At 41.3% G+C, this 23,338-nt stretch overlaps 2 protein-coding genes across 2 annotated transcripts; both read right to left on the bottom strand.

Moving 5' to 3' along the window:
- Positions 1–18,864: 18,864 nt before the first annotated feature.
- On the bottom strand, positions 18,865–19,251 carry LOC138899885 (uncharacterized). The gene has a single exon (XM_070186582.1). It carries the CDS (start codon positions 19,249–19,251, stop codon positions 18,865–18,867), a length of 387 nt encoding a protein of 128 aa, XP_070042683.1.
- Positions 19,252–21,246: 1,995 nt separating this feature from the next.
- On the bottom strand, positions 21,247–21,750 carry LOC138899884 (uncharacterized). The gene has a single exon (XM_070186581.1). The coding sequence runs from the start codon at positions 21,748–21,750 to the stop codon at positions 21,247–21,249; it is 504 nt and encodes a 167-aa protein (XP_070042682.1).
- Between the last annotated feature and the right edge of the window lie 1,588 nt (positions 21,751–23,338).

Below are 23,338 nucleotides of genomic sequence, written 5' to 3'. Positions count from 1 at the left end.
TTGCCTAGTAAGTGAGTTAGGCACCATCACGACTGATTGGTGGTTTTGGGCCATGACAATTTGATTCATGTATATTGACGTACACGATTTACTAATTTTTGTATATTGTTTTTAGCTACACATGGCGCATGAGGACTCTTTCACAAATGCAGCCGACCAGTCCAATGATCCTATTGATCTAGATAATTTTATTGCTCCCATTTTTCCTGATGAGCCGACTTTAGTGTCTAGGATTGTTGTTTTCGCAAGGGAAAAGCACATTATATGCCAATGAAAGAGGAAAAAAGGGCCCTCTCTTCGAGACAATTGTCATAACCCAAAATCCCAACCAAGGGATCCTGATGGCCCCTAACACCGCTTGCTAGGCAAGTCAATACTGAGCAACAATAATCAAACCAAGTTTAACAATTAATAGATTATAATAAAGATATAGAGTGAAAACTCATAAATACATAATATGACTACAGCCCAATGTTGTCTAAACCTTTTCCCACGATTTGGTATCAAGTACATGAGCTATTAAGAGTACTAAATAAAAAGTCTGCAAAAAAATACAATAATGTCTGGTGCAATAAACAGTAATAAGGATAGGAAAAGGACTCCATGGTCTGCAAACGGCATGCATCACTACCTCAAGTCTCCTAAATAGTGCGAGCTAATAACATATGTGAGCATCGCTAGGAATACTATTGGGATCTACACAAGAAGTGAAGAGGTGTAGTATGAGTACAACCGACCATATGTACTCAGTAAGTATCTAGCCTAACCTCGACGAGGTAGTGATAAGGCCATGACAAGAGACTTACTATAAACTTGTACAAGTATTAAGCAGAAAACAATGGCAAAATAGAGAGACGGGTAAAGTCATAAAGTTTAATAAGAGAACAAATAATAGGGTTCCAGAAAAATCACGACATAACCTTATAACGCAAACACCATAGCGGATAACAACAACCAAGAACAACTACCAGACATCATATCCATTACAGCGTGCAACCCGATCCAAACACATGCGGCGTGCAATCCGATCCAAACACATGCGGCGTGCAATCCGATCCAATCTCAATATTATCAATAGTCAATATCATTGTAGTGTGCAACCCGATCCAATGTCAATACCATCAATAATCAACGTCGTTGCAGCGTGCAACCCGATCTAACATACTAATTCATATCACAACACCCAATAAATAACCGAGTCTGGTGAAACTCACAACATAATATAAAAGAGAACTAAAATGCATAATTCACCAAGGAAATATGAATATAAACAAGGAATTATAGACTATGCAATATTCAAGAACTAGCGTCACCATATATGTGTCAACGGAGACTTCAACAAGTCGTAAACACGAGAACAATCTAAAGGTTACACAATCCGACATAGCATAGTAGAGTAAGACAAGAAACAAGTAAAGGTAGTAAAGCAAGTAAAGGCAAAAAATAGGTAAAGGCATGAAGCAAGTAAAGGCATCTATCTAATAACATGCAAGGGCATGTAACAAGTAACGACATACGATAAATGAAGGCATGAAACAAGTAGAATCATGTGAAAAATAAAGGAATCTAACAACTGAAGGCATATATATCAAGTAGAAACATGTATCAAGTAAGAGCGCATAATAATTAAATAAACAAAAATAAGTAAAGACATGGTATAATTAAAGGCATGAAATAAACTAGTCCACCCCACAAGCTTAAACTCATAGCATATACACTCGTCACCTTACATAGACGTCGTCTACACACATAGATCACGTAGCAAATAGACCAACCACATCCTAATTCTCTCAAATCAAGGTTAACCACGATACTTACCTTTTTTCGGAACAAAATCAACAGTCTAACCCAGCTTTTCCTTTAGAACAAGCCTCTAAACCACTTGAATCTAGTCAAATAATGCCCAAATAAGTCAAAACAAGCTTTAGAAACTACCATACTATCAAAAAGGATCGATCTTTAACATATTAGGAAAAGTCAGGAAAATGTCAACCGGGCCCACATGGTCGAAATCCGAAATCAAGACCAAATACCAATTACCCATTCATCCCCGAGTCCAAATATGTGATTTGTTTCTAGATCCGGCCTCAAATCTGGTCTAAATCTCTAAACAAATCCTAAATTTCTATAAAAGAACCCTATTTCTACTCTATAAAATCTTAGATTTTTGAATGAAAATCTGTGGAAAGTGATGGAAATTGATCAAAAATAAGTTAAAATTACTAATCCTTGAAATTGGGAAGAATATTCTCTTTAAAAATTTCCTCCCACAAAGTCTAGATCTCAAAATTGGAATAAAATGAGAAAATCCCGAAATCCGCTATTTTTACCCAGCAGCAGATGTCGCAATTGCAAACTCTTGTTCACAATTGCACAGCTCGCAAATGTGAACTTGAGTTCGCAAATGTGAAGTGCTATCAGAGGCTCAGATATCGCAAATGCAACATAGACCTCGCAATTGGAAGGGTCGCAAAGGCGACTCTATCGTGGCAAATGCAAAGCTGGCCCTACCCCTTCCTATTTCACAAATGTCAGGCTTTCTTTGAAAATGTGAGCCTTGCATTTGCGAGTATTTCATTGTAATGCAATGGCTGTAGCACCAGCAACACCAAGTCTTGCTAAATTTACCTGAAACTAATTTGAAACTCACCCGAGCCCCTCGGGCCTCACTCCAAACATAAAAACAAGTATGATAACCTCATACGAACTCGCTTGTAAGCTCAAATAATCAAAATAACAACCACAGTCAAGAATCAACCATCCAAACTCAAAGATTTCAATGTTCATAACTTCAAATGTTCAACTTTTCATAATAAGCACCAAAACAGCCTCGGGTCGCCCGGGACCCCAACCAAACATACATACAAGTCCAAAATCATCATATGAACATATCGTGATCGTCAAAACACTGATTCGAGGTCGTTTACCAACAATATTGACCGTAGTCAACTCCAATCATTTTAAAGTTCAAAAATCAAGCTTTATTTGAACAATCATATTTAAACTTTTCGGAAATCAAAACAGACCACGCACGCAAGTCATAAATTAAAATAAAAGCTATATAAGGTCTCAAATCATGAAATGGGAAGCTAGAACTCAAAATGACTATCGGGTCGTTACATTCTCCACCTCTAGAAGAAACGTTCGTCCTCGAACGAACATAGAAATGTACCTGAACTGGTAAAGAGATGCGGATATTTACTCCTCATATCAGACTTGTACTCCCATGTAGCCTCCTCATTTAGCTGATCTCTTCGAAACACTTTCATGGAAGAAACTTCCTTAGGTCTCAACTTTCAAACCTGTCGATCTACAATAGCTACCGGCTCTTCTTCATAAGTCGGATTCTCATCAAGATGCACTGTGATGAAGTCCAATACATGCGGCTTGTCGTCATGATACTTTTGAAGCATAGAAACATGAACTACCGGATGTATCCCTACTAGGCTGGGAGGCAATGCAAGTCTATAAGTAACCTCTCCAACTCTCTCTAATATCTCCAATGGGCCAATAAACCTCGGGCTCAACTTGCCCTTCTTCCCAAATCTCATCACGCCCTTCATAGGCAAAACTTTCAAAAGTACCTCTCTTCTACCTACTCTACGCTAGCCCTCAGCATATCCTCAAGGATCTGGATAGTCCGCTCGGACTAGCCATCCATCTGCTATTCAAAACCCCAATTGTGACATCCCTTCTCTCCCACTTCACATCTCGAAATGCACCCCCTATGTGTCCAACTCTCAATGAATAACTCTACAAAAGTGCAAAGTGAACTGAGTGCCATGATCCGAGATGATAGAGATGATCACACCATGCAAGCGAGCAATCTCCATAATGTAGATCTGAGCCAGCTTCTATGAAGTGTAAGAAGTCATCACCAGAATGAAATGCGCAGATTTGGTCAACATGTCCACAATGACCCAAATAGCATCTAATTTCTTCAAAGTTCATGGTAATCCTACCACAAAGTCCACAGTAATATGCTCCCATTTCCACTCCGGTATCACCAACCTCTGAATCAAACCACCTGACTTCTCATGTTCATACTTCACCTGCTAGAAATTCAAACACCGCGAAACATGCTCAACAATGTCCTTCTTAATCTTCCGCCACCAGTAATGCTGATTCAAGTCACGATTCATATTTGTGACACTTGTATGGATAGAATACCATAAGCTATGAGCTTTTTCAAGAATCAATTCCCTCAAGACATCAACATTCGGAACACAAATCATGCCTTGAAGTTGCATAGCACCATCATCCACAATCATAACCTATTTTGCACCACCTCGCTTCACTATATCCTTCAACACCAACAAATAATGATCATCAAACTGGTGAGCCTTGATGCATTCCAACAAATATAATTGTGCCACCACATAAGCAAGAACTCTACTAAGCTCGGATATATCCAATATCACAAATCTGTTAGCCAATGCCTGAACATCTATAGCCATGGGCTCTCCTCAGTAGGAAAGAATGTCAAACTACCCATGCTCTCTGCCTTTCTACCAAGGCATCAACTACCACATTTGCCTTTCTCGGATGATACAACATAGTAATATCATAGTCTTTCAACAACTCTAACCACCTCGACTGCATCAAATTCAAATCCTTTTTATTGAACAAATGTTGGAGACTGTAATGATCAGTGTAGACCTCACATGGCACGCCATACAAGTAGTGCCTCCAAATCTTGAGCGCGTGCAAAATAGTGTCACGATCCAAAATCCAACTAGTCGTGATGGCACCTAACCCAACCCGCTAGGTAAGCCAATTAACAACTATCTAATTCCAATGAAATTTAATAAGACAATTAAGTGAAATAAAATATATAAATCTTATACATTCCCCAAGGAGTGGTAGTACAAATTATGAGCTTCTAAGATTAGAATTTACAAAGCTGGAATGAAATAAATACATAATCTGTTCGAAATGCACATAAACAGAATTTTATAAATCTAAGGCTACCATGAACAAGAGGCAGCTACAACCGGAACGCAGGTACGTCTTCAAATCCCACTCACGTCGATCACAGCAACATCAGCATCCAATATCTACATGCAATGTGCAGAAGTGTAGTATGAGTACAACCAACCCCGTGTACTCAATAAGTAACAAACTTAACCTTAGGTTGAAAGTAGTGACAAGCTGGTCGGGGTCCAACACCAATAGCCAACAACAGTTCATAAGTAATAAAAGAAGTAGCTTAGAGATAAAATGTTCAATTCATTCACAGTTCCAAAAAATAGGCTTGCTTTTCAAGTTTATCAGTGAAAAGCCAAATCCTTTACCGAAATCACCAAATTTATAAGTTTGAAAACTGTGATTTTTCCCGAAAACTTGTCAACAACAGGTAAGATGTTTCATTATCAAATGACATGAGGAAATTACATCTTTATGCCTACATGTCAATATGCGGGTGGAATCATGAATGACACCAAAAATTGGAGTGGCAGAAAGAAATGCATCTCTATGCATGTATCTCAAGTATGCATGTCAAATGCAATGTATCTCAGTGATGAGCTCATGTGCTCACTCTCAGAGTACTTATCTCACTATCTCACACTTTCCACTCATCATGCTCAATCACTCGACACGCTCAGTCACTCTGTATTGTATATGGCCAATTCAGCCCAGGGAAGATCCATCCCAAATATATATAGATCAACTGACAGTAAGTCACTCAGTACTATATAGGGCCAATCCAGCTCGGGAAAGATCCATCCCAAAATATAAGTGCTTCGGGAAAGATCCATGCCTAGGAAAGATCCATCCCTCAATATATTCAACTGTGCTTACTAGGGGTGTGTACAGACTCCAGAGGGGCTCCTTCAGCCCAAGCTCCATAATAAGCCAGATCCAGGCATAAATCAATATAATATGTTGCGGCGTGCAGCCCGATCCCATAATATCACTCACAATCAGGCCTTCGGCCTCACTCAGTCATAAATCTCTCCAATCTCTCGGGCTCACAATGCCATGAAAGTAGCCCAAAAATGATGATATGATGTGTCAATATCTAGCAACAGAGACTGAGATATGATATGCAATAAATGAACATGACTGAGTATAAAATTGCAATGTAAGCAAATAACTCAACAGCAAGAATGACCTCAGTGGGTCCCAACAGAATAAGCATATAGCCTAGACATGATTTCTAACATGGATCATAACTCAACAGCTCTAGTAGGTAGATATTTCATGGTTATAAATAAGATCAAGTAAATACACCGTACTACAGAAATAACGGAGTCACAATTCACACGGTTCACGCCCACACGCCCGTCACCTAGCATGTGCGTCACCTCAACACAAAATACATAACACGAAATTCGGGGTTTCGTACCCTCAACACCAAGTTTAGAAGTGTTACTTACCTCGAACAAGCCAAATCCAATACTGGGCAAGCCAAGCGATGCTCCAACAATGCCATCCCGCGTGTACCGACCTCCGAACGGCTTGAAACTAGCCAAAAGCAACTCAATTACGTCAATTAATGCCTAAGAAAACAATTTCAAATGATAAGGGTCAAATCTTTAATCAAAAGCCCAAAATCGACCCAAAAGCCCAACCCGGACCCACACCTCAGAACCCGATGAAAATCATAAAATCCGATAACCCATTCAATTATGAGCCCAACCATACTAGTTTCACTTAAATCTGACTCCGAATCGATATTCAAAACTCAAAAATTACTCTATGAAGCTTTAGGCTAAAATCCCCAAATTTCTCCTTAAAACCCATAATCCAATTACCAAAAATGAAGATAAAATCATGGAATATAATCAAAAGCGAGTGTAGAACACTTACCCCAATCCTTGTGATGAAATTTGCCTCAAAAATCGCCTCAATCCGAGTCCCAAATCTCAAAATATGAACAAAACAACCAAACTCCCGATTTAAAGCTTCTGCCCAATCATTTCCGCTTCTAGGACACAAGAGCCGCTTCTGCGGCGTCGCTTCTATGACACGAGCTCCGCTTCTGCAGACTCCACTAGCCAGCCAACCCCTCGCACCTGCGGATCTCTGTCCGCTTCTGCGCAACCACAGGTGCGAAGCCAAATGCGCTTCTGCGCTGCATCTCGCTTTTGCAGGGCCGCAGATGCGCCCCAATTTCCGCTACTGCGATTTTCCTCACCAAGCTCTCCCTCTCTTCTATGACCAATTGTCCGCATCTGCGGACTCGCATCTACGAACTCGCATCTGCGTCCATTCTTCCGCAGATGCAGAAGCACCGACAAGTCGGGTCGTTACATCCTCCCCCACTTAAACATATGTTCATCCTCGAACGTGCCAAGAGTTGTTCCAAAGCCATCAAACCGCCGTTGACCTTACCCTGCACATAACCGGAGGTGATCCCACGTCACCCTATTCCATATAGGCCCGAAAACACAATATACTGAAGATCATTATTTCGACCTTAGCCCGTAAACCACATAATCCAATTTCCAACATCCGGAATTTCTCATAAGATCTGAATCTCGCACACACACACTGTAGAAGTGTGAACAAGCTGTATCGAGCCATAACCATAACCCAAGATGTAATCACACGATGTACCATATGACTCAGATTCTTACAGCAATAACTTTTGACCATAGCGGTTGCTCAAAACACACCTAATACCGGTAATGAACCTCATATCAAACAAAACCTCATTCTAAAACCTTTGTACACTGCTAATGACGAAAGAAACACGTAAAAACTAATAATCACTTATCAGATCAACAAGACATGGAGCTCCCTCTCCTTCGACAAGAAGTATAGCCAATTTCTAAGCCGACTTACGATATTATTCTTTGAAACATACCGTAATAAAGTCTGATGGTACCCATTCTAGGTCCAATGACCCGATCTCATCAAACACAATCATCCTAGTGATAGGCCACACCATCACAACCTAATTCCACAAACCATGCAATCCGTGCACCAATAAGCAACAATTCAAATGTACCCAAAAATTGAAAATGACTCAAATGAGAAAACCGTCCCACAAGCTCAACCAGTACCACCACAACGCAATGCTAAGAACCCTTCACACACCGTAGAACTAAAACACATGAATCAATCACAAAGGATCATGTCCCGACATACCCCAGTTGCAATGCGTGACCCCATCCAAACACCGGTTCATATGAAGTACCTCCAGCCAAAATGCTCAAAATCAACGACCACGCGCAATTTGACATCTAGTACCAAAAGTGCATGACCATAACCACTGAGAAGCAAACAATACCATACATCATAACCGGACAAAGGCCATAACCAAAGTGCAATCAACCATTCTGAACCCCAATAACTATTCCGCTCGAATTATGCTATAAGGCCCCAAATAGAACCGCATCATGTGTGCTTATAACCAACAAATCACAACCCCTCGTAGCGTAGAGGAGTAACACATAGATCATATCAGAGCACGAATAAGCTCCACTCTAACTGAATGGAACATCCCCCAATAATAGCAATACGAAGTCGACCAATCCGACCTGGTGTAGAATACACATCCTCGTTGGGCCTACCAATGGGTCCCAAATCAACTCTTGTCATCCATAAATAGATAAATAATCCTATAAAAGTCCACAATGACCTAACCATAACATATACTATCATCTCGGTAGCTTTGGCCATATTTTCACAGTCCATAACCACGAAACAATCTGCTTCTGAGAACTCCTGGTCTCCAAATCCGTAGAACACATGAATCAACATATCTGATCCCAACTCCACCGCCCGAATGTCTAACACATCGCTCGTACACGATCATCCCAAGAGGAATACTTCTATAATTCTTTCATGCCACATAGCAAAATCTGAATATCAGCAGCCGATCAACTAGGTGAGTGCCGTAATACCAATGAAGCATCTGTAAGTCAACACACAGTACACCTTCTGCAATGCGCACCCTTCTCAGGAATTACCAAGCAGTTATAGCATCCATCTAAACACTAGAAACCATCCATGTCGTCTAAGAATTTATGATCTTTCCTTTAAAACTAACTGTGACCTTGCACATGCAAACCTCAATCCCACGCAACACACCACCATTATCATGTCATCATATGAAAAAGTATGAGAATCTCATAATGAACTCTGAGTCCAGCAGAAATACATTCTCAATTAGCCAGGAACCTTCCATTTGATCTCATCCATGAGAAAATCGCAACATGTAACACGCTCCCCACGCCAGCAGGAAATATACACCTCGAACTGTGGTAGAAACCACTGAGAATACTTTGAAATCCATTTGTCCATAACCAAACCATCAAAACTGAGTCTCTCTAACTCAACCAAGCTACACAGGTTGCCAATTCCAAGAGTATTGACACCAAAACACCTGCAGAGCCTCACCTCATCATAAGTACCCAAAGAACCGATCATATCTATTACCGTACTGATCCAACCTACTACCAAGTTATCCCATTTCTCCGAGTTCCTTCCGAATTGCCCTCAAGCTGACACTTCTCCTTGTTAGAACAACATGATCCTCACCCAAAGCTCACCACAAGTGATCCTAACATAAAACCACACCGCCCTAAGGCCCATAAGTCAGTGTATTCCCTCTTATGCACCCCATAAGTACCACAACCGAGACACCCACTCTGTAAAGACCTTCTGTGAATCTAAAGTCATTTCCTTCACTTCATGATACTAAAATGTAAAATCCATAATGATATAGAAATACCACAAGTTCCGACACCATCCGATGCAAATCTCATATTCTAGCCATATACAAGTCCGGAAAATTCTCAATTACTATATATCATTCTTGACTCTATTAGATCCTTCTCGAGAGTCATCCATTCTACTCAAATCTCAATTGCGTCACCCAAACAGGACAAATGTCATGTGCCCTATTAGCATAACAACACCCAAAGAAGTAATCCACACCTTTAAGCAACCGAGCAATTTCTTACTCCACGCGTACTACATCCTTCACGAATAGCAACTCAATCCTCCCATGATTCCCATATCGGATCCAGAAATTTCTTTACTCGAATCATCCTCGATCTCAATCTCTACAAGTCATAACGGACCCATGAGTATGACTCAGACCAAAACCAATACAACACGTAACCATGCAAACAAATCGGTGATAGCAGACTCCCCCACTTGGCTCGAAGCCATAGATCTAAATACTCGATAACTCACAATGCCCAAACTCTATTACTACCATAATACCGCAGGGAGATTCAACTAAATCCTTCATAATTTCATATAACATAAACCATATAGTACCTCCAATCATCTACTAAGCTCGCATACATCCATGTGACGGTGAGACCAACTGCTATACCGATCCAAACTCAAATCGCACAAATATAACCCACTGGTAGAAAGGAAAGCCTCCAAACAACATCATAAAAATCACACATCCATAGATTACCTCGCAGGTTATAACCTACCTGCTTAGCCTCAAACTGACATCTCTTTATACCCCTGTCACAGCCACAACGACTACGCAATCTCTTAATCTTCTTGAATCCAAACTCATCAACAAGACATAAAGATCTACTTCATTCCACAATTAATCAACATGAAAATCTTTCAACACACTCATAACTCGAGACTATTCGTCACATCAAGACAGAAATCAGGCACCCAATAGTCCTTTTCACATCCCAAGCAAATGCTTCTCCTTATATTCAACCCATCTGAACACATCTCACAGTCACATCATACTCATCATATTGCCATCCATCCACTCATCGAGCCACAATTTCCAATAATAGGGACACTACCGGACATATAAGTCCAAAAGAACATGCTCACACAACTGAAATCACATCTCACACCTCATCCTTGGAATCACGAGCTGGTGATGAAAAACTGATACTGAGTGCTCGTATGTGAACACGAATACGTTGAGGAAATTCAATGAGTTATGTTTCAAGCTGAATCAATGCCGCACGATAAGGTAAAAAAGATGGGAAGTTTATCCTAAATGCCATGTAGCCTATCGAAGATAGGTATGGACGTCATCATACCGATCCACAAGACTCTACTAGACACTTGCTCATGACTTGTAGAACCTATGAACCTAGAGCTATGATACCAACTTGTCACGACCCAAAATCCAACTAGTCGTGATGGCACCTAACCCAACCTGCTAGGTAAGCCAATTAACGACTATCCAATTCCAATGAAATTTAATAAGACAATTAAGTGAAAGAAAATATCTAAATATTATACATTCCCCAAGGACTGGTAGTACAAATCATAAGCTTCTAAGATTAGAATTTACAAAGCTGGTATGAAATAAATACATCATCTATTCGAAATGCACATAAACAGATTTTTATAAATCTAAGACTACCATGAACAAGAGGCAGCTACAACCGGAACTCAGGTACGTCTTCAAATCCTGCTCTGGTTGATCATAGCAACATCAGCATCCAATATTTGCATGCAAGGTGTAAAAGTGTAGTATGAGTACAACCGACCCCATGTACTCAATAAGTAACAAACCTAACCTTAGGTTGAAAGTAGTGACGAGCTGGAACACCGGTTAGGGTCCAACACCAATAGCCAACAACAGTTCATAACAACATAATGTAAGTAATAAAAGAAGTAGCTCAGAGATAAAATACTCAGTTCGTTCACAGTTTCAAAAAAATAGGCTTGCTTTTCAAGTATATCAGTGAAAACTCAAATCCTTTACCGAAATCACCAAATTTATGAGTAAGTTTGAAAACTGTGATTTTTCCTGAAAACTTTTCAACAACAGGTAAGATGTTTCATTATCAAATGGCATGAGGAAATTATATCTATATACCTACATATTAATATGCAGGTGGAATCATGAATGACACCAAACACCGGAGTGGTAGAAAGAAATGCATCTCTAAGCATGTTGTCATGCCCCAAACTCGGGGAGCATGACCGGCGCTCAACCGAGAGAACCCGACCGAGCAAGCCTATTAGGTTACCTTCTACCCAAACTCATCTATAAATAAAGAGGAGATGTACTCCATTAATCAAACACTGAAAAGATTCTATTAACAACTTCCTTATCATTCCCATTAGCAGCTTCATTCATAATTTCCAAGATATTACGAGTTTATAGAATTAATGAAAAACATGATTTCAAAATGCCAACATTTCTAGTTCAATTCCCAAAATCAACCACAACCTACAACCTATCTACGGAGCCTCCAAGTACAATAGAAGAGTAATAGGGAAATGTCGGCAACAAGGCCCTGGCTATACCTCAAAACACATTGCGTGAGAAACAAAAGATACATGACCCCCGAAATGAAGGGGTCTCACCAAGTCAGCTGAAGAAAGTGTACTGCTATCATTGTTCAATACCGCCCGCTGTAGAATCACCTGCATCCATTAAAGATGCAGTGCCCCCGGCAAAAGGGACGTTAGTACTATCGAATATTACTAGTATGTAAAGCTAAAAGTCCTCTTTCAAAATAGAATGACCATATAAGAAAAAGACAACACATAGAAATAGCAAGTCGCAATCAACAATATCCAAATGTCCAGTTAAAATATAATAATTTTCAAAATACGAACTTCATATACAATTTTGGTTGGGAGATCAATAGCACTGATATACTGCCGTCTTTGTTAGCATGGAGTTCGATCACGCCCGATCGACTAGGCCATATCCCCACGAACAATGTGGTTTGACGAGTGATGCGAAAGAAATTTGTTACCAAGAGTAGTACCACCGTGTGCGCAACATGGCGTCCGATCTCTACCCGATCAGCTAGGCCGCCTTCCCACATATGCCGTGTGGGTTGACTTTTTCAATCCACAATTGTTACCAGTTTCATCGCAATTAAGGGGAATAATATCACAATTTCTCCAATATTTCAATTTCATCCCAAATAAGGGGAATAATCACAATCCACCCCTACACTGACACGTGTAATTTCAGGTGTGGGCCTTATGACCCACCATTTCTCAGTTTTGCTAATGATGCTCCCAAAAATATTTTTAATTTACACACAAAGATAACATAAATAGAATTGTACTCACCTCAACATTTTTCATATTGTATAAATTCTTATTAGTATTTCCAGACACTCACAACAACAATATTTCCTTGGGTCATTTGTCCGCTCACAAGATTTTTTATTCTTGGCACGGTGGCCGTATTTCATATTTCACACTTTCACCTCTTTCAATTTCAAAGATCACCATCAAATATCAACATATAGAATATTTCAGCAACCATATACCTCAAATTTATTAGTACTGGAAACTTTAAACACAAAAGGTTTCTTCCCAAATAATGGGGCATACCGACCAGCAATGCAAGCACACATCAAATCATAAGCAATCAATACACCATTTATTCTTGCAATAGTCTTTCCAAGAAATGACAATATACAATTTCAGCACCTAAGTATGTAAGAACTCAAATCACAATGGATATATTTGTAAAGCAGAGCATTAGTTAAACAAGCCACTTATGGGCATGAATTGAGTACAAAAGCTTTTAGGCAAATCTATTTTCGAAATCATTTTTAAACAATTGAGTCGAGGCTCATTTCATATTCTTTATCGCGTCCTCTCAAATTATTTGCACTACTAGCCACAATCATAACTTAAATTCATGGCACGTTTTCCACACACTATACCCCCAATTCAATTATTCCATTTCCAACCATCTTTATAGATTATCAACATTAAGACATTTCCAATCAAGACTTTAGGTACACATATGAGCAATTAAGATTCTTAAGAATATTGAGATTTTCTCACATAATTTGGCATACTAGCTTTCATTTGAAATACGATTCAAAGCCATAACATTTTAATATGCAACCCATACTTTGAAACTCATGGGAACATTATGGAATTCGATTCTAAGAGAGAAAGTTTAGCCAACATACCTCAATTGAGCTTCCTTACACTCTAAAATATTCCGAAAATCTTAGCAACTTCAATATATTTTGAAAATATAACAAATTGAATCAAAATTAGGAGGATGATCATGGTTCTAGCTCATTTGAGCATTTTATCAAACAATATGTGTGTATTAAGGTTCCATGGCCCTTTTATGAAAGATTTCACTATCCCACACCCCATTCTTTTCTATCTTTAACTCACAACCTCCCCACGTACCTTAAGAATACATGCATTCAAGGTAAGCACTCCCATCTCCATGAACTACCTTACTAATTGCCCATGCTAGTTATATTTCGAAATTAAGAGCTTGGTGATAAAATCTTACCTCTTAGGATGAAGACCTAGGGTACTTCTCTTGATAATCTTCAAAGGTTTAAGCATGAATTTAAGAGAAATTTTTTATGAGGATCACTTTCTCCCTCTAGGACTCTCTCTCTCACTCTAAAGATATCAGAAATAAGCTCAAAATGGTCTATGGGATGTGTTTTAACGGAATAGGATCGGGTTTAAAAACCCCATAATGATTATGCGATCTGTGAAATGACCGCGAAAGGTGGCCCTGTGAATTTGGCTGGCCTGCTTCACTCTGCGGCAGTTATGCGGCCCGCAGACCTGTTCTGCGGTCGCATAATGCGCCGCAGAATCTCCCTCCAAAAATGTCTAAGGATGACTATGCGACCAAAGTGCGGCCCGCAAAACGGTTATGCGGTCGCATAATTGGCCACGAAATTGACATCAAAAATGCCCTAAAAAGCTGCCTCACTCTACGACCATTCTACGGTCCGCAGAGTGGTTCAGCAGCTGCAGAACGGGTCGCAGAAATGCCTACTTCTGCCCAACATTTTCCTTCAACTCCCCAGGCACTGTTCAATCCAAAAAGTCTAAACCGCGGCGAGAAAGCTCGCCGCGAAGAATTTCTACTACTATTAACCTCTATGCCTATCTCAGTGATGAGCTCATGTTCTCACTCTCAGAGTACTCAATCTCACTGTCTTACACTTTCCACTCATCATGCTCAATCACTCGATACGCTCAGTCACTCAGTACTGTATATGGCTAATTCAGCCCAGGGAAGATCCATCCCAAATATATATATATATATATATATATATATATATATATATCAACTGACACTCAGTCACTCTGTAGTGTATAGGGCCAATCCATCCCGAGGAAGATCCATCCCCAAATATAAGTGCTTAGGGCAAGATCCATGCCCAGGGAAGATCTATTCCTCAATATAATCAACTGCGCTCACTGGGGGTGTGTACAGACTCTGGAGGGGCTCCTTCAGCCCAAGCGCCACAATTAGCCAGATCCAGGCATAAATCAATATAACATGTTGAGGCATGCAGCCGATCCCATAATATCACTCACAATCTGTCACGCCCCAACCTCGGGGAGCGTGACCGGCACTCAACCGAGTGAACCAGGTCGAGCAAGTCTATTAAACCTTTCCTACCCGACTCATTCATAATCCAAAAAGGGATCGCATCACCATTTGTAAAACAGGGTAGAGATCAGTTATATAAATATATAAACGTTGGTAATTCATTTTTCCTTATATACATTATGTCATAATTGAGTTCCCAAAATACAACTCAATCCAACGACCACCCCAACATACATACATGACATATATAAACGTCTATGGAGCCTCTAAGAGTACAAAGAGCAACATAACAATGCCGGCAACAAAGCCCCGGCTATACCTCAAAATATGAAAACTTATACAAAATAAGGACTACATGACCCCTGGGAGAAATGGGGCTCACCAAGACTGCTGTGAGGAGAGAAAGAGAGCACCACTATCTGCGATCGACACTATCTGTGATGGAACCACCTACATCCATTCAAAGATGTAGCGCCCCCGACAAAAGGGATGTTAGTACTGTCGAATAGTACTAGTATGTAAGGCAAACACCAATCTTAGTAGAATGAACAGTGAAACAAAGAGAAGGCAGACATAATAATCAATAAGAGCTTCATAGAAATACAAAGAAAACACCAAGTAAGGGTCACATAGTTTCCAATTCAATCTTTCCATCTTTTTAGATTAATAATCTTTAGTGCGAAAGCCACAACTCACAATGCCACCGTGTTTTTACACGGAGTCCGGTCTCGGCCTGACCGGCTAAGCCATCTCAAGTGAGACATATCCATATCCACAATGTAAATCAATAATTCCAACACAAATGCCACCATGTGTACAGCATGGCGTCCGATCTCGGCCCGATCGGCTAAGCCATCTCACTTGAGACATAACCGCTTTCAGTTGTTCACTAAATTCACATTTCTTTCCCATCTTTCGTTACATGGCACAAACAGCCTCATTTATTAAGTAGTCCTTGGCACTTGGGAACATTTTACAATTGAAGTCTTTTCCCTTTTTATCCGTTCAAATAACATCATCACATAAGGCATTGCACACATAAGGGAAGGAGCTTGGAAACAATATAATTACGTTCTCAAATAGCATGATGACATGGTAACCATCTAAAACAATTAGGGAACATGAATCTTTCAATCCAACACACTAAGGTAAACAATTCTAGTATGATCAAGTTAGAACTTATACCCATCATTCGGACACCAGGAGTTCGATTCTAGGAAGAAGAGAGTTAGCCATACATACCTCAATTGCACTTCTTTAGACTCTACAATTATCCAGACCCCTTAGCAACCTCAATCTATTTTAGCAATATACAAATTGAACCCAAAATTAGGAAAACGTTCATGGTTCTAGCTCACTTTTTCCCCACACTCTTTATCACACATGCATGCAAGATAAACTACCCTCATACCCATAAAGTATCACCCTAGTACACCATTATAGCCATGTTTGAAATTAAGGGCTGGGGTGATGAAGCCTTACCTTTTAGGATGAAGAATTTGGTGCTCTACTTGAATACTTTCAAAGCTTTGAGTGATGGTTGAAGATACATTTGATGAAAAATTAGGCCCTCCCTCAAGAACCCTCTCTCTCACTCTAGGAATATCATAAATGAGCTTCATAATAGACTAAAGGGGTGTTTTAACGGAATGGGGGTCGGGTTTTAAATTTAGAAAAATGGTGCCCCGACAAAGGTCTGCGGTCGCATATGCGACCGTATAATGGTTATGCGATCCGCAAAGTGACCGCAGAAATGGCCCTCATGGGCCTAAACTTTTGGCTAAGGTATGCGACCAGTATGCGGTCCGCATACTTGTTCTGCGGTCGCATAATGCACCACAGAACTCCCTCCGCAGAAACCCAAGAGGAAATTATACGACCGATATGCGGTCCGCATATCAATTATGCGGTCGCATAATCGACCGCAAAACTGACCTCAAATTAGCCAAACTTACTGCTTCACTCTGCGGCCATTATGCGGTCCGCAGAGTGATTATGCGGCCGCATAATGGGCCGCAGAAATGCTTTCCTCTACGAAACATTTTTCTCTAAGTCCGTAGGGTACTATTCAGTCCAAAAATTCTGAACCGCGGCAAGTAAGCTCGCCACAAAGAATTTCTACTATAGTAACTTAGGAATCTATGTTGGCACCACGAAACCCCGAGTTTTTAACACAGTTCCAGTTATGCCATATACCATCAGCCCCAAATTTGCCTAACTTCCTAATTTTCTGAAAATTTTGCCAGAGTTTCCTTTATATTTAGGCCTATCCACCTGTCAGATAGCCCCTGAAACACACCTTAGCAACATATACCTAAAAAGGAGTGTCTTTATATTAGCCGAACAAGTGATACAAACTTTAGGGGAAACAACTTCATAGAACTATTACATGGCTATTCAAACAAATGAGAGTACTTTTCTTTCATTTCATTCTCGGCTTCCCAAGTAGCTTCTTCGACTTGTTGGTTTCGCCATAACACCTTCATGGATGCAATTTCTTTGTTTCTCAACTTTCGCACCTGCCTATCAAGAATAGCAACTAGAATTTCTTCATATGACAATTCTTCACTAACCTCGATGGTCTCAACAGGCACAATAGCGGACGGATCTCCAACTACCTTCTTCAACATGGACACATGGAATACCGGGTGTACTAATGACATCTCAGGTGGTAGTTCAAGCTTGTACGCTACCTTACCTATCCTTTGAATGATTCTATACGGCCCGACATACCTTGGACTTAATTTTCTTTTCTTTCCAAACCGCATGATCCCCTTCATGGGAGATACCTTCAAGAACACCCAATCATCTTCTTTGAACTCTAAGTCTCTACGACGAACATCCGAGTAGGATTTTTGACGACTCTGAGAAGTTTTCAACTGCTCTTTTATGATCTTAACCTTTTCCACAGCCTGATGCATAAGGTCTGGTCCTATTACTTCAGCTTCTCCAACCTCTAACCACCCAATCGGCGACCTACATCTTCTACCATACAAGACCTCAAACGGCGCCATCTGAATACTGGCATGGAAGCTGTTGTTATAAGCAAATTCTATGAGCGGAAAATTATCATCCCAGCTACCCTTTAAGTCAAGCACACACGTACACAACATGTCCTCAAACATCTTAATAGTCCACTCTACTTGCCCGTCAGTCTGTGGATGGAAAGCCGTGCTAAGGTTTACCTGCATACCCAAACCTTGCTGAAACTACTTTTAGAAATTAGCTGTGAATTGGGCCCCTCAATCGAAAATGATAGAAACTGGAGTGCCATGAAGCCTGACTATTTCCTTGATATACAATTGAGCATATTGTTCCACAGTGTCAGTGGATTTAACTGGTATGAAGTGTGCTGATTTTGTGAGTCTATAAACGATCACCCAAATTGAGTCAAACTTATGCGGAGTGCGTGGTAACCCTACCACAAAATCCATGTTGATCATTTCTCATTTCCACATTGGAATTTCTATACTCTGAGCTAACCCACCGGGCCTTTGATGCTCGGCTTTCACTTGTTGACAGTTTGAACATTTTGCCACAAAGTCCGCCACACCCGTCTTCATGTCATTCCACCAGTAAACTTCCTTGAGATCATGATACATTTATGTAGATCCTGGGTGCACGAAATATCTAGAAGTATGCGCTTCTGCCATGATTCTTTCCTGAAGACCATCTACATTTGGAACACTTAGTCGTCCTTGGTACCGTAATGTACCGTCATCCATGCCAAGAGAAAAAGTCGTAGTCTTATGTTTATGAATCCCTTCCTTTAGATGCACCAACATTGGATCGCTGTATTGCTTCTCCTTGACCTCCGTCACAAGCGATGATTCCTCCATATTCTGCACAATCACTCCCCTTTCACTAGAGTCCGTAAGAAGAACTCCCAAACCGGCCAACTGGTGAACCTCCAGGGCCAAGGGCCTTTGACATGCCTCCAAGCGAGCCAAACTACCCATAGATTTCCGACTAAGAGCATCCTCCACCATTTTAGCTTTCCCCGGATGATACAAAATGTCGATGTCATAATCTTTGAGCAACTCAAGCCACCTTCTTTTCCTTAAGTTCAATTCCTTCTGCTTGAAAATGTATTGAACACATTTGTGGTCCGTGAATACATCTACATGGACTCCATATAAATAATGACGCCAAATTTTTAATGCAAAAACCACCGTCGCAAGCTCTAAGTCATGAGTTGGATAGTTCTTTTCATGATTCTTAAATTGCCTTGAAGCATATGCTATAACCTTACCATGTTGCATTAATACACACCCAAGACCGATCCTTGAAGCATCGCAATACACCACAAACCCCTCAGTACCCTCTGGCAGGGTCAATACCGGCGCCGAGGTCAATCTTGATTTCAATGCCTGGAAGCTCCTTTCATAAGTATCGGACCACTGGAACTTAACCGCATTCTGTGTCAATTTAGTCAATGGTGAGGCAAGTGTGGAGAACCCCTCCACGAACCTCATATAATACTCGGCCAAACCCAAGAAACTACGAATCTCTGTTAGAGTAGTAGGTCTAGGCCAATCCTTCACCACCATAATCTTTTGAGGATCAACCTTAATTCCTTCTTCGAAGATGACATAACCCAGGAATGTAACAGATTCAAGCCAAAATTCACATTTCAAGAACTTTGCATACAATTGGTGTTGATAAAGAGTCTATAGAACTGCCCTGAGGTGGTCGGCGTGATCCTCTCGACTTCGTGAATATACAAGGATGTCGTCAATAAATACTATCACAAAGGAGTCAAAAAAACGGCTTGAAGACCCGATTCATAAGATCCATGAAAGCTTCCTGGGCATTTGTTAGCCCGAAAGACATTACAAAAAATTCAAAGTACCCATACCAGGTTCTGAAAGCTATTTTCGGAATATCCTGCTCCCTTACCTTCAATTGATGGTACCCGGACCACAAATCAATTTTGGAGAAGAACTTAGCACCTTGTAATTGATCAAACAAATCATCTATTCTAGGCAATGAGTATTTGTTTTTGATTGTGACTTTATTGAGTTGCCGGTAATCAATACACATCTGCAGCGATCCATCTTTCTTTCTGAAAAAGAGAACTGGTGCACCCCGGGGCGACACACTCAGTCAAATGAAACCTTTCTCTAGCAAATCCCTTAGTTGTTCCTTTAGCTCTTTCAACTCTGCCGGCACCATTCTATAAGGTGGAATAGCTATAGGCTGCGTGCCCGGCATCACATCAATCCCAAAATCAATCTCCCTGTCTGGAGGAATTCCAGGGAGCTCATCCGGAAATACATCGGGGAATTCATTCACAATTGGTATAGATTCAAGGGTAGGCACCTCAGTAGTGGTATCCGAAACTCGGACCAAATGATAAATATAAAACTTTCTGATCATCCTTGTGGCCTTAAGGTAAGAAATAAACCTACCTTTTGGCATAACATTATTCCCCTCACACTCAATAGTTGGCTCGTCAGGAAACTCAAGCCTCATAATTCTGGTCCGACAGTCAAGTTTGGCAAAACATGAATAGAGCCAATTCATTCCCATTATTACATCAAAATCAATCATCCGTAGTTCAATAAGATCGGCCATGGTATCCCGACCACGCACCGTGAGAACACAATCCCTATAAATCTGTGTGGCCATAATAGACTCGTCAACCGGAGTTGATACAGAGAACGGCTCATGAAGCTGTTCCGGTTCTATCCCGAAGCTCGTAGCAACATAAGGAGTAACATAGGACAAAGAAGATCCGGGATCAATAAAGGCATACACATCTGGGGAAGCCTCTGCACTCTGTCAACCACTCGTAGCATAGAATCGACTGGGTCCTCCCAAACTATGTGCACCACCCCTAGCTGTACCACACCCTGCGGGTACTGAAGAGCCTCGAGCTGGAGAGTGTGCTGAAGATGTGGCAGCTGTAGGACTGGATGACTGAGTTGTGCCCCTGCCTGCACCCTGACGGGATACACGACACTCCCTCTGAATATGGCCTCTCATTCCACATCCGTAACCAGGTAGCAGACTCCCGAATGTATCCTCCCACACTTAGGGCATGAGGCCCTCTGTTGCTGCTGGAATCTCCCTCCTGATCGGCCTTGATGGTGGGAACCCCTGCTGCACTGACCGGGCCTAAAGCCACTCCCCTGCTGCTGGACATGCCCTGATGGCAGGGCACTAGCTGAAGACTGAGTATAAGACTGGGATGGCCCTGATGATCCTCCCTGAAAAGCTGATCTCCCACCTCCAAATGAATCCCCAAGGTTGCCCGCTGATCGGGCCTTACTACTACTTTCCCGTTCCATCCTGAGCTTTAACTTTCGAGCCTCCGTAGCTTGGGAAAAAGCCACCATCCTTCCATAGTTCATGTCAGATTTTAGAGCAGCTGTGGTAGCCTCATTAATAACCAAAGGGCTAAGGCCCTGCACAAATCGATGCACTCTTGCCTCCATAGTCGGCATCATATGAACAGCATACTTCGACAGGCGCACGAACTCCATGTGATACTCCCACACATTTCTACTACCCTATTTAAGGGTCTCAAGCTCCACATCACGGTCAGCCTTAGTCTCGATAGGTAAGAAATGGTCTATGAAGGCATCCGCGAACTCACTCCATCTCGCCGGAGGGCTCCCCTCCTCACGGGAATCCTCCCACATCTCAAACCAGGAATATGCCACCCCTTTCAAATGATAGGAGGCCAACTCTACTCCCTCCGTCTCAGTAGCACGTATGACTCGGAGAGTCTTATGCATCTCATCAATGAAATCCTGAGGGTCTGCCCCGGGATCAGTACCTGTACTGAAGGAACCTGTTTACCCTGGAACCGGAAGAATCTCCTTGCAAGCTAAATGAGGTGGGTGCAATATTTGACCTTTGAGCCTGGGAAGGTACTAACTGAGTCAGCATCTGAATAGCTCCTCTAAGATCCCCATCAGAAATACTGGGTCCTGGAGCTGGGGCTGGAGGTGGAACATGTATATCAGCGGGAGGGATTGTGGTACCCTCTGTGGGTGTAGGAACTGGGGTAGTCTGTTTTGGAGTAGACGAATCAGGCAATGTGATAGTAGGGGGATTATCCTCAACCGCATTATCAAATAAGTGATCAACAGCCACTCCTGGTGTGGCATTGGCTTCTTGGCCAATTCTCGCTCTCTTCTTAGGTGTCATTCACTGAAAGTTAGAACAATGAACGAGTTAGAGGAGAACAACCTCACATCCCGCTCTATCGCACGATATAGAACAACACTGAAGGGTATCATTCCTAAATGTCCGAGTAGCCCCCTAATTATATATGTGGTCGACAACACACCGATAAGAAGGGCTCTACTAGGCACGGCTCTGGGACATCCTAGGACACTTTAAAACTTAGGCTCTAATACCAAGTTTGTCACACCCCAAACTCGGGAAGCGCTACCGGTGCTCAACCGAGTGAACCCGGTCGAGCAAGCCTATTAAACCTTTCCTACCCGACTCATTCATAATCCAAAAAGGGATTGCATCACCATTTGTAAAACAGGGGAGAGATCAGTTATATAAATATATAAACGTTGCTAGTTCATTTTATCTTATATACATTATGTCATAGTTGAGTTCCCAAAATACAACTCAATCCAACGACCACCCCAACATACATACATGACCCACATAAACGTCTACGGAGCCTCTAAGAGTACAAAGAGAAACATAACAATGCCGGCAACAAGGCCCCGGCTATACCTCAAAATATGAAAACTTATACAAAAGAAGGACTACATGACCCCTGGGAGAAATGGGGCTCACCAAGACTGCTGTGAGGAGAGAAAGAGAGCACCACTATCTGCGATCGACACTATCTGTGATGGAACCACCTACATCCATTCAAAGATGTAGCGCCCCCGGCAAAAGGGACTTTAGTACTGTCGAATAGTGCTAGTATGTAAGGCAAACACCAATCTTAGTAGAATGAACAGTGAAACCAAGATAAGGCAGACATAATAACCAATAAGAGCTTCATATAAATACAAAGAAAAGAACAAGTAAGGGTCACATAGTTTACAATTCAATCTTTCCATCTTTTTAGATTAATAATCTTTAGTGCCAAAGCCA

This window comes from Nicotiana tomentosiformis, chromosome 10 (assembly GCF_000390325.3).
Source record: "Nicotiana tomentosiformis chromosome 10, ASM39032v3, whole genome shotgun sequence".
NCBI lineage: Eukaryota > Viridiplantae > Streptophyta > Magnoliopsida > Solanales > Solanaceae > Nicotiana > Nicotiana tomentosiformis.
The sequence above is the reverse complement of the archived record's forward strand: the minus strand, read 5'-3'. Positions and strand labels throughout refer to the sequence as shown.